This window comes from Sus scrofa, chromosome 8, assembly GCF_000003025.6.
Source record: "Sus scrofa isolate TJ Tabasco breed Duroc chromosome 8, Sscrofa11.1, whole genome shotgun sequence".
Taxonomy (NCBI): Eukaryota; Metazoa; Chordata; class Mammalia; order Artiodactyla; family Suidae; genus Sus; species Sus scrofa.
The window spans coordinates 87684556-87701109 of record NC_010450.4 but is presented as its reverse complement, the minus strand read 5'-3'; the positions used below and the strand labels follow the sequence as shown (position 1 = coordinate 87701109).

The 16554-nt window shown below is 40.8% G+C and overlaps 2 protein-coding genes across 3 annotated transcripts in view; one reads left to right on the top strand and one right to left on the bottom strand.

Annotated features, from left to right (window-relative positions):
- Positions 1086 to 5837, bottom strand: NDUFC1 (NADH:ubiquinone oxidoreductase subunit C1). Its single transcript, NM_001097470.2, is given in 4 exon segments — positions 1086 to 1226; positions 3487 to 3566; positions 5076 to 5179; positions 5753 to 5837. Coding segments are annotated over 3 exon segments (231 nt in total). The 5' UTR covers positions 5820 to 5837; the 3' UTR covers positions 1086 to 1226; positions 3487 to 3506.
- The window catches only part of NAA15 (N(alpha)-acetyltransferase 15, NatA auxiliary subunit), an 82875-nt gene continuing 76117 nt past the window's right edge, over positions 9797 to 16554 (top strand). The window contains exon 1 of one of the 2 annotated variants that reach the window (XM_003129186.6): positions 9797 to 10197. In XM_003129186.6, coding sequence (XP_003129234.3) covers positions 10144 to 10197 — 54 coding nt within the window. In that variant the 5' untranslated portion in view covers positions 9797 to 10143. The remainder of the gene's footprint in view (positions 10198 to 16554) is intronic. The other variant, XM_005656536.3, reaches the window with a different exon arrangement.

The following is a 16554-nucleotide window of genomic DNA, read 5'->3' as shown; positions in this document are numbered from 1 at the left end:
AAAAAAAAAAAAAAAAAAAAGAAAAGAGTCTATTATTCTACTTTACAGTGATATGGGACAAATGATTCTACCTCTGGTTTTTGTGTTTGTAAAATTAAGAAATTGGTCTATATGACCCTTAAGGTCCTTTTCAGTTCTACCAGCGAGCACTCTGAATTGACAAAAGTTAATAGCTACTGTTATATCTGGTCTTTCACTGAATTTGGATTCAATACTTATTCTGAAATAATGAAAGTATGAATTTATATTCAGAAGTGACTTCCAAAGATATAGGGCCATGAATCTCCCAAAAAAAACCCGTTGACCAGAGCCCCAAACACACACAAAGTCATTTAGAAGGCAATGAAACTTTCTACTTAACCTCAGAATGGCAATACAAATAATGAATTTTTAAATGTATGGTACATTAGTATTTAAATTATGAATTAATGAAGTGGCATATAAGTAAGTTTTAACTGATGAGGGATAGATGGAGTGTTTTTAAATTTTTGCCTATTAACTCTCACCAACCCTGCCTCCCCCCTCACCTCCTTTTTAGATAGCCCAGAGTTTGCTATACATTAGATGAAAGTCTTATTTAGCAAAAAGAGTCAACAAACTTCATGTTGCCATAACTGGTGTAAAAACAGTCACCCAAATGAAAATCATTCAAACTCAAGAAAATGGAGTCAGAAGAAATCATAACTGGTGTAAAAACATAACTGGTAAAAACAGTCACCCAAATGAAAATCATTCAAACTCAAGAAAATGGAGTCAGAAGAAAATCTGGTAATAGGATTCATTTTTACTTTCTCCTTTAGAATAAAAGAGTATTTGGGTTCTTTTGTATTTTCAATAATAGAGTAGGAGTAGTTCTACCACCCTGATACAATGAAGCACAAGTGTTGTGATTAGAAATTAAAAGTTGATATAAGGAGAAAGATTTATTTCAGCAGTCATTTTTTAGCCTGTATCCTTAAGAAGTCTTCTTACCAAGATGTTCTCAATTACCATTGACCTTATTATTGATAGTACTTTCCACATTAAAATACTTCTAATAATCTACCTTAGAATTGACAGTCTACACATTATCACAATATACATCATCTGAAGAATAGACATTATTTTTTTTAATTATGCAAAACATAAATGCTGACTTGACATATATTCACATATTTCTCTCACATTTAGAACTCAACAGATTGATGAATCCAAAGGAACTCCTATAATCACTACATGGAACATACCTATAATGGAGAGAGAGAAAAAAAAAAAAAAAAACCAAAAAACTATAGCATTAACCAGCAGATGTAATATTAAAATTAGACCATTCTGGAATTCCTGTCCTGGCTCAGCAGTTAACAAACCCAACTAGTATCCATGAGGACACGGGTTTAATCCCTGGCCTCACTGAGTGGGTTAAGGATCCAGTGTTGTCGAGGCTGTGGTATAGGCTGGCAGCTACACCTCTGATTCGACCCCTAGCCTGGGACCCTCCATATTCTGTGGGTGTGGCTATAAAAAGAATTAAAAATAAAATTAGACCATGCTGAATAATTCAACTTAGAAGCATCAGGGGAAGTCTAGAAAACAAATCAACCCCTCATTTTATTTACGTTTTAGCAAAAAAAAAAATTTTTTTTTTAATCTGAACTACAGGGGTAGCAAAAGTACCCAGTTTTGATTTAATACTCATTTTTATCTTTTCTTTTTTTTCTTTTTATGGCCACACCTGCTGCCTATGGAAGTTCCCAGGCTAGGGGTCAAATTGGAGCTGCAGCTGCTGGCCAACTCCACAGCCATAGCAATGCCAGATCTGAGCTGTATCTGTGACCTATGTTGCAGTTTGCAGCAATGCCAGATCCTTAACCCAGTGAACGAGGCCAGGGATCGAAACTGCATCCTCATGGATACTAGTTGGGTCTGTAATCTCATGATCCACAATATGAACTCCTCATTTTTATCTCTTGATTGACTGAAGGAAGTAGTGAAATGGGCACAGTGATAATAATAGAAAAAAATATATTCGTGATTATTGTTTTATTATACAGCCAATATGAGTTATCTACTTTAATCAATCTAATACATGAAAACTGAGGTTTTTTTTTTTTTTTTTTTTTTGGTCTTTTTAGGGCCACATCTCTGGCACATGGAAGTTCCCAGGCTAGGGGTTGAATTGGAGCTACAGCTGCAGGCCTATGCCACAGCCACAGCAACACCAGAGCCAGCTGTATTTACTACCTATGCCACAGCTTGTAGCAACACCAGATATTTAACCACTGAACAAGGCCAGGGATTGAATCTTCATCCTCACAGATCCTAGTCAGGTTCTTAACCTGCTGAGCCACAAAGGAAATTCCAAAACTGAGATTTTTCATTTTACAAAAGGATTAATACAGGATTTCTTTAAAATGGTTTTCAGAAATATAGTATACATATACATATAAAATAAAATCACTCTCTTTTTTTTTCAGTCGTGCCTGCAGCATGTAGAAGTTCCTGGGCAAGGGATTGAACCTATGCCACAGCAGGGACCTAGGCCACTGTAGTAACAACCCCGATCCTTAACCCAATGCACCACAAGGGAACTTCTCACTCTCTCTTTTAAATCACAGACCATGCAGTGTATACTATCTTGTTCACAGCTAGGTTTTATCAGGAATTGTCCAACTGGGTGTTAGTTACAGTGACCATCATAATGAAATGTTCATGCAGTAAAAAATTTAATAACTGAATACCCGTTCTCATGGAATTTAAATTCAAGTGTGGTATATGACAAACAGATAATAAGAAATAGAAAAATAGGAAGTTCCTGCTGTGGTGCAATGGGATCGGCAGTATCTTGGGAGCGCTGGGATGAAGATTTGATCCCTGGTCTGGCACAGTGGGTTAAGGATCTGGCATTGCTGCCAACTGTGGCTTAGGTTGCAACTTCGGCTTGGATCTGATCCCTGGCCCAGGAATTCCATATGCCATGGGGTGGCCAAAAGAGAAAAAGAAAAAGACAAATAGGAGCTCTTGCTATGGCAAAGTGGATTAAGAATCTGACTGCAGTGGCTTGGGTCATTGAGGAGGTTTGATCCCCAGCTTGGTGCAGTAGGTTAAAGGATCTGGCATTGCTGTAGTTGTAGATTGGATTCAATCCCTGGCCCTGGGAACTTCCATATGCTGTGGATGAGTGAATTTTAAAAAATTTTTAAAAAAGGAAGAAAAGAAAAAAATAAATACACAAACAACAATAATTTGTCTTAAGTGCTAGGAAGGCACCATTTATAGCATTATTAGAGTTAAAAAAATAATATGATTTTTGTTTCATTCTTAAGCACAACTTTCTTTGAACACAAAGCATAATGATTAAAAGTAATTATGCTAAGAGATAAGTTTAGCACAAACAGGAATATGGATGCTAAAAGGATAAACCTAATTTAAAAAAACCCAAAATACATGATTTAAAAGGAGGTAAATTAACTTGCATAATCTATTCATCCTTTAAAACTGCATACTTACTGTATCAGTATTTCAAAAGTTTATTCCAATCCATTTCTTCTTTTATACTCTAAAACATCTTCCTTATGTTGTTTGATGAGCTAGAAGTAGGTAATAGTTAAAATTAGAATGTAATGTTCCTGGCAACTTAAAGAGAAAGAAGAGACCAACTAGTGATATTTATATTTTGCAAGAGGAAAAAGGACAGATTAAAAGAATTACAACTATTCTAGCTAGAAATAAAAGGCTAAAGGATACAAAAGTCCAAAAACTATGAATGATATATACTTACTCACCACAATCTGACACACTCAATTTGAAAAGGCAACCCTTGAAGTTCCCGTTGTGGCTCAGTGGTAACAAACCTGATCAGTATCCATGAGGACATGGGTTCCATCCCTGGCCCTGCTTAGTGGGTTAAGGATCCGGTGTTGCTGTGAGCTGTGGTGTAGCTTGTGGATGTGGCTCAAATCTGGCGTTGCTATGGCTGTGGCGTAGGTTGGCTGCTGTAGCTCTGATTCGACCCCTAGCTTGGGAACCTCCATATGCCACGGGAGCAGCCCTAGAAGTGGCAAAAAGAGAAAAATAAATAACTAAATAAATAAAAACTCCAAACTAAGAGATCTAAGAGTTGGATGTGGGCAACAGTGGAGGAAGTGCCAAACCTATTAGCTCCAAAACTAAAATCTAATATAGCACAAATACTTTTGAGTTAACTTTAAAAAAATACTTACAGTGTGGCAGTATTTGTAGCTCTGCCAGGGAGACCTGGGTTCAGCAAATTAATTTCTCCAAGTGTTTTCTTCATTTGTAAAAGGTCAACAAGAGTAATACTACCACACTACCACTAAATGAGTTTTACATAAAAAGCACACTGTAAACAAAGACCAAAAAAAAGAGAAAAAGGCTGCTGCACACTAAGTACAATTTCCAACAATGTATTTATATAAACATTGTTAAAATCTTATGTTTTGGGAGTTCCCTGTCATGGCTCAGTGGTTAACGAATCCGACTAGGAACGATGAGGTTGTGGGTTCCATCCATGGCCTCGCTCAGTGGGTTAAGGATGCAGCACTGCCATTTAGCTGTGGCATAGGTCACAGATGCGGCTCAGATCCTGCAGTTGCTGCCTCTGGCGTAGGCTGGTGGCTACAGCTCTGATTAGACCCCTAGCCTGGGAACCTCCATATGCCACAGGTGCGGACCTAGAAAAGACCAAAAAAAAAACCTTATGTTTTGTAAGTCTAATAGGATTTAATTTGCATATCTTGTTTATTTATGATCCACCCCTGTGGCATCTGAAAATAGTACCTTCATAAAACTCAAATCTGCTATCTTCGTTAAGAGATAAAGTATAATTAATCATGCAGTAAAACTGCCATTCACAAATAAGCCATTCAATGACAGGTTTCAGCCTCTTCCCATTTTCTTGGTGCCCCAAAACCTTAATATTTTTTAGTCTCTAAGATTTCCCTCATGGAGAAACATTATTAGCAATTATATAAATATCCTATTGTATGAGACATTTGCTCAGCAACATTCAATGTCGCACTGCTATTCGTCCTCTGCACTGTGTTGGAGTCCCATGATTAAAGGGAGTAAATACTTACATAGATCCACAAGAAAACGGACGTGCCCAAGGTCAGTCCAACTTTCAGCCAGTCAGGGCTGCCATGTGGTGGTTCCCGAATGTAGAACTTTGACCGCGCTGAAGCTGAAAGGGGATGCAAAGTCTGTAAATCTATAATTTACAGTCCTGTGGGAATAAATCTGACATTTACATGTGTTACTACTGCATTTAACCCTCCCTTCTACCTCCTCTCTTAAGACAGCCACGGAAAGAAAGGTAGAGTGGTCAAGTAATTCATCCTGGGCCACCAACAGGGCCAGGTGGGTGGCCCCTGTCATCCAGGACCTCTTCAAATCCTCGCACTACGCTGGCTTTTGAGGACCCTCACGACCCAGGAGTGGGCGGATAGAAGCGCCTCCGGGAAGGTCCCCCCTCTCCGCATCTGCAGTACCAAATCTGCAGAGCAGCAGGACGAGGGGCTCAAAGTCTATTCGCAGAGACCAAAGGGGTCGAGTGGCCTCTCGGAGGAGGGTGGACCTCGGGTGATGGGGAGCCGAGAGTCAGGGATGGAGGCAAGCGTGGGCTCCGGGACTGGCCGGCGAAGGTCACAGCAGGACGAGCTCGCCGCACAGCCACCTTATGCCTCCGCGGGCGGGGTTCGCCCTGGGAGCCGCAGGCCGAAAAGAGTAGACTGCCTGCTCGAGGAGAGACACTTACAGCCACTTGGGAGCCTGGCCGATGAAAGCAGCTTTGAGAAGGGGCGCAATAACGCGGACGCCGCCATCTTGCCGGACTGGGCTCCGCCTCCCCAAGTCGCGCGGTTCCGGGGTCGGCGCGGGGCCGAGCGCCCCCTGGCGGGCGGAGGCGAGGGACTCCGGGCTCTGTGGCTGCGCTGCGTAGGGGTGTGAATCTCAAGTATCGCAGTTACCGCCGGGTACTCTAGTTCCGCTGGTTTCAGTCTTCAATCCGTAAAATGGAGTTAGGTAGGAGCGGATTAAAACGGAAAAAAAAAAAATTGTTTAGCCACTTCTCTGAGAGTTTATTTCATAACCCCGACTCACAACCCTGTGAGGAGAAGCGAATCCTCGTATTTTAGAAGGCTCAAGATCACACAGCTAGCAAGTTGGACTCGGACTGAGGTTTTTCAGACACCAGATGATGATCTTAAAACACCTAACAGGTGTAGACAGTCCTCTGAGGCCATGAGCTGCGGAGCCAAGTTCAAAGCGCCATTCTTGTTCACCTCTTTTTAGCTATATGTTTTATTTGTTTGTTGTTTTTTAACGTCCCATGCATCATTAGGAAGTTCCTGGGCCAGGAATTGAATCACAGCCCCGCAGCTGTTGGATCCTTTAACACACTAAACCACAGTGGGAACTCCCTCCTATATGATTTTTAAGTTCAAAGTATTTAACCTCTCTATGCCTCCCTTTTACATCTGTAACAGAAAACCTTAGGAGGTGTCTGGTAGTTGTAAATAACTTATTTTTGCCTAGCTCTTTGATACCTGTTGCACTGAGCAATGGGTTTTATCTTTCACATTTAAACCAGATTTTTTGTGTATCTCATTTTCAATTCAATCTGATGTCTAAAGACCATATGTATAGGTAAAAGATAAATTTTAAGGCTCTAACTCTAATCTTTTGAACTTAATGTCATTTAAGTTCATTTTAAGAGAAAAATAATGTTAGCAAATCTCCTTTTCCGCCTGTATTTTCTTTAGCAATGTCATTGAAAAAAAAATTTAACCAAAAATTATTGACTAGAGAGTAAAATAAGTGTTCTCTGTTTTCTGGTTCATTTTTACATGCAACTGATGGCTGCATAGATTGCTAAACTGTGAGTCACTTTATAGTTTGCAACCTAGTTTGAGCCTCTTGGGCTCATGTTCAAGTAAGCAAACCACCCAACTAACATGCTGAGTCAGTTGTTGGTTCTCAACTTCTCGGCTTCTCGTCCACTCAGCAACCTGTCAGTTGTATATCCTTTCTACACCATCCCTTGGAAGTTTGTCTAGACACAGCTTTTGCTAGTATCCAACAAGCTGGAACAGAAGCCATATTTAGTCAGAGCATACAGAGCCAGTAGGCAAATTACTAATTTCAGGACTGCTGTTGGAAAGGCTATTTTCTCTTTTTGCTCCATGTATCCTTTTACTAGTGTATATTTTGGGAAAGTGATGAAGTAGAAGCACATTTTTCTCAGCATGTCAGAGCTGACGGAACCCTATACTTGGAGTAGGCAGCTGTAGGTGAAACTCCATCTTGAAAAGAATCCTGATGAAGCAATTCCAGCCAGGAGGTAATAGCTATGATATTTTGGTGGAAGTTGCTACATGACATTCATTTAAGCATCTCCAGAATTTGATGCCAAAACTTTATGACCCAGGTAAAGGGGGAAGAATTTGAGTTAGCAGCCAGAAAACCAAATTTTTAGTCCTAGATTGTTCCACTGGGAAACACTGTACTTAACTCACACCTCCCAGTGAGGGTTTAAAAGGAGCAAAACTTGAAAACAGTACAAAGGTTTTATTATTATTATTATTATTTTGTTGTTGTATTTTAGGGCTGCCAAAGGAGCATATAGGAGGTTCCCAGGTGAGGGGTCAAATCGGAGCTGCAGCTGCTGGTCTACACCACAGCCACAGCAACAGAGGATTGAGCTTCACCCTCTATGCTGCAGCTGGTGGCAACGCTGGATTATTGACCCACTGAGCAAGGCCACGGATTGAACCCACATATTCACCGACACTATGTCCGGTTCCTAACCCACTAAGCCACAATTGGAAACTACGGAAAAGTTATTTGTTAATTTATGTTTAATTTGTTACAATAGTAACATGCAAATACATGGGCTAGGATGAATGAACTAACCATCATCATCATCATCATTTAGCCTTGGATGTAACTCCCTGCATGGCCCTCATTCAAAGCATAACCCATCAAATGGATCTCTCTTTGTCAAATAGCGGTGATCTATCAGCCTAGATATTTTATTGCTGAGTTCAGAGTATTAAATCATTGACTGTGTGTCCAACAGCTATCTGTAGGTGCACTTTAACTGGGACAAGACTCACGTAAATGTTGAATCAGACTAGTATTCACTGAGTGTTAAATACTGCTATTTATTTGTTATCAGCCAAAAAGAACATAGTAGCCAAACCATATTGCTGGTTCATCTATTCAGTTACTCAGCTCCTGGTGGAAACTACTGTTTGTTTCAAGAACATAAATTTTCTTCCCCCAAGGTGAAAATAGCGTATTATTTACAGGAGAAATTTCGGAAACCATAGCAAATAATATTGCTACAGGGGCTTTTGGGTATAAAGCTAGAGATTTGGAAACCCCAGTTGGTAGCTAAGTTAAAATTATTATCTTAAGTTAGACGGTATTTCTATATTTTAATAGTTCAGATAATTGAAAGATCTGTTGAGGTGCAGTGAAGTTTGAAGGTTATCACTAAATAACCGTTTTTATGGATTCTAAATTTGTTTTGGGTCTTATTATTTTTTTAGAAAGCTAAAGTTTAAAAAAACCCTGAAAACCATACTTCAAAACTCAGAGGCAGTTGTTTCATGAAACTTTTAAAGAGATCAGAGAATTTGAGGAAATTCCAGATTTGACTGCTAAAGCCTTACTTATGACCCAGGCAAAAGGAGAGGGTACTCAAAAATCCAAGCAATAGTCTCAGATTTTTCCATGGGTAAATGTGTTGCTCAACTCACACCTTCCACGGAGGATTAAAGAGCAAGCTGAGGAGGGTAAAGTATTTGTGTAAATATGATTAAAAGATCAAAACTATTGTGTATATTATTTAATGATGCATGACACAAAGAATGCTACGGCTGATAGAATTCATGATCTGGAAAGAGATAATCGCAAACAACCAAGGGTAAAAAATAGCTCATATGTGATGATTTGCAGTCATTAATAGACTGCCATTTTTAAAATAGTTTTACCTTGATTGTGAGTGAAATTGTAAGAGGCTCTATTCGGTATCTAGTCTGACCTTGCTTACTGCAGCAGTTCTCTATTATCTTTGCCAGATACTCTTCAGCTTCCTAAGATTTCAGGATTTCTAATGAAGGGGAGTCACAATGCTAAGCACTAGCTTGATACCAGCTCTAAGGGCGTCAGTGACCTTGAATGCTTCACTATCCCAAGGTGACTCATACAGTCCTCAACACTGCATTGCATGAACTCAATGATAAAATAAAAACACACACTCTAACCTTCAAATGTTTCTTTAGCAGTGCAAATATGGCACTTCAGGGTCTGGCTATCTTTCAGGGTCCTCTTAAAGTAGTAAAAGTAAATCACCGATACCCAGCCAGGCCCATTTAATTGGTTAACTCTTTCACGCTTTTCAGACTCCATTAAGCTCCATCTTCTCTATATCTATTTACAAATACCCACTGGGGTGAAGCCTTCATTTCTCCTTCGCCTCTGGTACCTAATTGGCACTTCATCCGGAAACACGGCGCTTCTTGGACACCGACATTTTAGCACTTTAGGCTCAAACTATGATTATACGCACAGGGAGCCTCTACGCAATGAATGAAAGGCCAATTTAGCAAGGAGGAGTAGAAAGGCTATTTTTGATGAGGAGGCGATGGGAACAGCAGCTGGCTACTCTCCCCTCGCTTCCCCCGCGCCTCCTACGCTGGGACCTGAAAGGGTGGGCGGGGCTTGCCGCTACCCTCCCGGCCCCGGCCAGCCGCCAGCTCCAGGTTTCCCAGCAAGCTTCAGGACCAAGGGGTGGGGAAAGGAGGTCATCGCGCCTGCGTACTAGGAGGTGTGACCCGGGTGGGAAAGCCCTCCGCGTCCGCCATTTTGGCTGCCTCTGTCGGTCTGTTCAGTTACCACGTGAACCGCCGACGGAGACCCGTAAGGGGGGGGGGAAAGCGGTGGTAGCGTTAAGTGAGAAAGGAAAAAAGACTACGAGGGGAAGGGGTGTCGAGGTTGGGCGACGCGGTGACCCGAGGCCTGGTGGCGGCGGTGGATCGGGGCAGTCAAGGCTGAAGCAGCCAGGGAACGACGGCGGCGGCGGTCGGACAAGCAGACTGACCGAGCCGGGCGGTGGCGGGAGCAGCGGGAGGAGCCGGAACGATGCCGGCCGTGAGCCTCCCGCCCAAGGAGAACGCGCTCTTCAAGCGGATCTTGGTAAGTGTGAGGCTCTGGGCAAGCAGTGTGGAGGATTTAGCCGGTACACGGGCCTGTCACCTCTAACCTCGGCCCGCCGGGCACCAGGCCACCCCCGCCCGGGACCCCGCCTTCGTACTCCTAGTCAGGCCGAATGCACTCCTTCGTTCCCTTCTTTTGGTTCCCACTTGGGCTCGCGCGCCAGGGACCACAGTCTTCCTCCTTTCGTCCTCACGTTTCGGAGGCCGTGGTTCCGGAGTAGGCCTCGTTCTCCTAATTTCTAGACTGCCGGTTTTCATTCTCCCCGAACGGAGAGAGGAGAGGCCTGGTCTTTAGCAGGGAAGTGGGCAGCACAGGCAGGAGTGGTGGCTCGGGTGGTGCGGGAACCATGCTGGCAGGCCGAAGTGGCACCCTTGGAAGGAACAGGTGGTGCGGATGCAGCGCAGCTCATTCATTGCCCAAGCGCGACTCTCCCTCCATCGTCCGTCCCTCCCTCTTCCTTTCCTCTTGGGATTCACCTGTCCCCGCCCGACTTGGAGACACAGAACGGCCTGGAAGGAGGGAAGGAAAAAAGGAGTTAAGAAGAGGAAAAGGAGCTTTCTAAATGACTATCTTCTTGTAGTCAGTAGCTTGCTTGAGTCTGCAGCTTCTCGGCCTCTCTCATTCCCTCTTTTCTGAAGTAGGGAAGAGACATTTATTTCTTAGTTTCCGAGCGGGAAACAGCCCCACCCCATCACCCTCCTAGGGAGGTGGGGCGCGTTGCGAGGGGGCGGTCCAGTAGGAAGTGAAAAGTTAAGAGCTTTTAGTTGAGAAGTTCTAGACCCAGGTTTTCTTGTGGATTGAACTGTATTAACACTGATGCAAGAAATAGGCAGCAAAGAGAACTTCTGGAATGGATCTTTCTGATACTAGCTCAGGCTAGATAGTTACTTGCATTTCAAATGTGTGTAGTTTGTATTTATTAAATACCATAAATGCAGCCATGTTTAGAGGACTGTTTACGTTGTAAAATTTATCTTACAACTTTGATGCTATAGTTAATACATTGTAGCACTTTTTTTGTTTGGCATTTACCATGTGGGTTGCCGCTTTCAGGGAAACTGCATTTGCCAAATTTAAGATTTAGGATTTGGAGTGTGTGTGTGAAAGTGTTAGTTTTTTCCTCTGGTAATTTAAATTTATTACATTTGTTTGAAAAGTATAACAACTCTGGGGATCCACGTTTGCTAGACCTAGGAAGGTAGTCCATGTTGAACTAACTTTGATTTTACAAAAATATCCACATGCTTACAGATTTAGTCAATTCGTGTGGAAAACATGAGGAAGTCAATCCAATACCATGTAACTCTTAATTACCTTGAAGTCCTTAATGCGAGTTTTTGGTTTTGAGACTAATGGGAGTATAGGTGGGACTATAGCACAGTTTTATCAGAACAGTTTGTTTACTTTTGAACCTTTTTAAAGAACTAATTGGTGTGTGGGTTTGGCTGTAACATAGTTTTAGGATAGCAGTTTTTTGGGTGTGTTTTTTTTTGGTCTTTTTGCCTTTTCTAGGGCCGCTCCCACTGCACATGGAGGTTCCCAGGCTAGGGGTCGAATCGGAGCTGTAGCCACCGGCCTATGCCAGAGCGACAGCAACGCGGGATCCCAGCCGTGTTTGCAACCTACACCACAGCTCACGGCAACGCCGGATCCTTAACCCACTGAGCAAGACCAGGGACCAAACCCGCAACCTCATGGTTCCTAGTCGGATTCGTTAACCACTGTGCCACGACGGGAACTCCAGCAGTTTTTTGTATTTAATATTCCTTCCCCAATGCTTATTTTGAAAAACTAAAGTTGAAAAGTTGAGACAAGGTACATGAAGCCCTCATGAACCCTTTATGTAAATTTAATATTTAAAATTTTGCCATATTTGCCTTCTCTTTCTTCTCACTCATATATACAAGCATTGAAAATAAGTTGCAGGCCTGATACTTCATCCCTAAATGCTTCAGCAAGCATCTTCTAAGAATAAGGACATTATGTTGTGTAACCACAATACCATTAACAATCATTCCCTAATATTGTCTGTTATCCAGTTTATATTCGTATTTTCCCAACTGTTATGACAGTGCTTTGTTAAAAAAAAATCAAACTTTTTATTTTTAGGTAACTAGAGTCAAGCGTAATTTTAAAAAACAATGTGGAGAGATTACCTAGGACCCTTTACCCAGTTTCCCTGTTGCTCATGCTTTGCAAGCTATAGTTCAATATCATACATAACATTGGTACAATCTGTCAATCTTATATTTCTCCATTTTACTTGTATTAATTTGTGTGTATATTTAGTTCTTGCAATGTTATCACATGTGTAGATTATATAACCATCATTACAGTCAATATATAGAACAGTTTCATGAACACAAGGATCCCTCTGTTGCCCTTTTAGAACCACACCCTCCCATGTTCCTCCCATCTCCTCTACCCCAGACTCTGGCACCCACTACTAATCTATTCTCTGTTTTTATAATTTGTTTATTTCAAGAACGTTTACTAAAAAGAGTCATACAGTATATAACTTTTTAGAATTGGCCTTTTATTGTGCAGCCAATTTCCCTTTAGATTCATGCAAATTGTTGGGTGTATCAATAGTTTGTTCTTTTTAATTACTGAGTGTTATTCTATGATGTGGATGTACCACAGTTTGTTTAACCATAGAATAGCAATTTTTTGATTAAACATCTTAAACTTTTTTTTGGTGGTGATAGTGGAGGAAAATCTTTAAGTTGATTTCTAAAATCAAAGTGCTAAAGGATTTCTTGTTGTGAGGTGTATGCAAAAATGTGAAAAATCACTAAATGATAGGAGATACAATATCCTTACTGTTTTTTTGTGTTAAGAATGAAGAAAATATTACTAACCAAAAGTATGGTTAGTGTTTACTTTTTCAAAATTGCTTCTGCTTCCTCAGTTTTTGTAGTAATTAAGCACCTTTGATTTTAAACCTTCCAACCCCCCTTCCTTACTCCCAGTGCCCAGTCCAGCACAGGGAAAGTTGGGATTACTCTAATGACTTGTAATCAAGTGTTACTAGGTGGGGTAACTGTTAAATCATTCCAGTAGCATTCAGTTTTTGAGGTACTACTTTGTTAGTTGTTCCATACTTGTTTGTAGTAAACTTGTGGAGAAATGAAGTTAGTGTTTTTTCAAAATTTGAAACCTCCATTTCAAAATAATGAAGTTTGTTTTTGTCCTAATTTTTCAAAGGAAACCTGGTTTACCAGTTCACAGAAAATTTCAGAGTTTCTGTAATGGATTTGCCTGGCTCGTTCTAGTCTGGTTGATACCTAAAATTCAATTTTGTTGCATATTTAGCCCAACTTTTTTCCCCCCAGCATTACTCTACTGTGTTCTGCAATGTTAAAGTTGGTCAGAATGTCTACATAGTGTGTCATGTCTATAATTTGTCTATAGAAAGGGCAGATGATGAATTTAGTGTGATATTATGTAGGAGTTTAGTTTAAAAAAGAATTGTGTTTGCCAGAAGCATTTTGTTGTCGTTGTTGTAATTACATACTATTCTAAGAATTCGGAAACCTAAGTCATTAGAAAATTGTGGCTTTGCCTACTCATGATGCCATTTGTTTATCTAAATAGTTTGAGGGTCGTTATTAGATCTTACACCACTTTCTTAGGATATAGGTTCAGGGTAGGAACAATAAGGTTACCAGGGTAAAATGAAATCCACATCTTTTTGGATTTTAACCCACTTGGAAAAGTAGTTGGACATACACTAACACCTTGTAATGAAGTGTTGCTATTTTGGTGATTGTTGTTGCTTCTACTTTATTTTCTCTTCAGATGTTATATGAGCTATAAGAAAAAAAATCTAAGCTGGGAATACTTGAAATATTGTACATCATTAATCTATTTTTGGACTTTTGCCTGAATGATTTATGCTGTTAGTTGAAAGTCTGAAGGGTAGAATTTTCCCTTCCTATAAAAGTGGTAAGAGAAGTTAGCATATCGTGGTGATAATATTTGTTATTTATTGAAAATTTGGCATTTGCACTGCGCAATAGAACTTTTGGTGATGATGGAAACGTTCTATGTCTGTGCTATCCATTATGATAGCATAGCCCTTAACTCCCTGTGGCTGTTTATACCTGGAATGTGGCTAGTGTGATTGAGAAAGGGAATTTTTAATTTTAATTAAATTCGAACATCCCCGTGTGGTAAATGATTACCATTTTGGACAGTGCACTTGTAGAATCCTTTAGTCTCAGATCTTCTCAAGATGGGAACATTTTCATTAAGGAACACACAGATTAAGGTTAAGAGCTATTGTAAGAGTCAGGAATGAAACTTGGGGGGTGGCGCTTATATATACTACACAATTCTTTGTTAGGTAAAGGGAGTTGTAATTGTTAGGCAGATACAAACATTGTACGTACCTTCAAATATTTAGGTAAATTATTTTATATTATTTATTGCTTTTGGGAAAGGTGCTTCTTCTACAGTTAATGATAGGTTGGATTTAGTTGCAGATGAAATTAAAATTAAGAATTTTTTTTTTGCTTCTTTTTAGGGCTGTACCCGTGGTATGTGGAGGTTCCCAGGCTAGGGATGTATTCGGAGCTACAGCTGCTGGCCTGCGCCACAGCCACAGCCACACCAGATCCAAGCTGTGTCTTCAACCTACCCCACACCTCATGGCAACGCCGGAACCTTCACTTACTGATCAAGGCCAGGGATCGAACCCACATTCTCATGGTTCGTAGTCGGCTGCGCCACGGTGGGAACTCCAAGAATTCTTAACAAGTAAATTTCCACATGCTCATGGGGAGGGCAGCTGACTTAAATTTATATGTGACAATAATAGTGTTGTAACTGAATGTGGTCAGTAACCTTGAAATTGATTTTAGTGTACTTTTCCCTGTACTGCATATGTTTAGAATACAACAAAAAACAAAAAATGGAAACAAAGTTTTACCTGCTGTAAATTCCCCTTCTGTATACAGTAGGTAATCAAATGTTTGAACTAGAATAAATTTGTTTCAAAGTGAATTTGAAAATGAAATTCAATTTTGCTATAGTATAAATACGCTATTCTTTTAAACCTCAAAAAATACTTTTTTAAAAGTGTAAAGATGGAGTTCCCATTGTGGTGAAGTGGTTAACGAATCCGACTAGGAACCATGAGGTTGCGGGTTTGGTCCCTGGCCTTGCTCAGTGGGTTAAGGATCTGGCGTTGCCGTGAGCTGTGGTGTAGGTTACAGACTCGGCTTGGATCCTGCGTTGCTGTGGCTATGTCATAGGCTGGCGGCTATAGCTCCGATTTGACCCCTAGCCTGGGAACCTGAATATGCCTCGGGAAGTGACCCTAGAAAAGGCAAAAAGACAAAAAAAAAAAAGTCTATAAAGAATCTTTATTTATTTATTTATTTATTTTTTAGGGCCGCACCCATGGCATATGGAGGTTCCCAGGCCATCGGTCAAATCGGAGCTTTTCCTGCCAACCTATGCCACAGCCATAGCAATGCAGGATCCGATCCACCTCTGTGACCTATACCACAGCCACATCAACGCCAGATCCTTAACCCACTGAGCAAGGCCAGGGATCGAACCAGCAACCTCATGGTTCCTAGTTGGGTTTATTACTGCCGAGCCACAATGGGAATCCCTATTTCTGCTTCTGATAGTACATTTCTCAGGTAGCATTGATTCAAATACATTTTCTTTGTTCGTAAAAGTCCTTTTGGACGTAAAAAGCTAGGTCATAGAAGGCATCCCATACTAAGGACTGTTCAGAATTTCCTTCCCCAGAAACCTGCATGGCTCATTTCTTCTCTTACGTCTTTCAGAATTCTGCTCAGATAGCCTCTAAATGTTATGCAGTGGCCTTCCTTGACCAGAAGTCCTCTTCAACTCAATCTTCTTATTTTCGTCCTTGTTTTATTTTTCTCCTTATTACTTACCATCAGCTGTTATATATATACAAGTAGGTCTTCCACAATTAAAATGTCTTCCATGGAAATTCCCGTTGTGGCTCAGTGGTAACAAGCCTGACTAGTGTCCATGAGGATGCATGTTTGATCCCTGGCCTCACTTAGTGATTTAAGGATCCAGCATTGCCATGAACTGTGGTGTATGTTGTATGTCGCAAATAAGGCTCAGATCCTGTGTTGCTGTGGCTGTGGTGTAGGCCGGCACCTGTAGCTCCAATTCGACCTAGCTGGGAAACTTACATATGCCGCAGATGCAGCCCTAAAAAGCAAAAATAAAATAAAATAAAATAAAATAAAATGTCTTCCACAATTAAAATGTAGGTTTTATCAATATAGAGGCCTTGTTATTGCTGTACTTACATAGGTTGAAATAATGTACCATAATAGG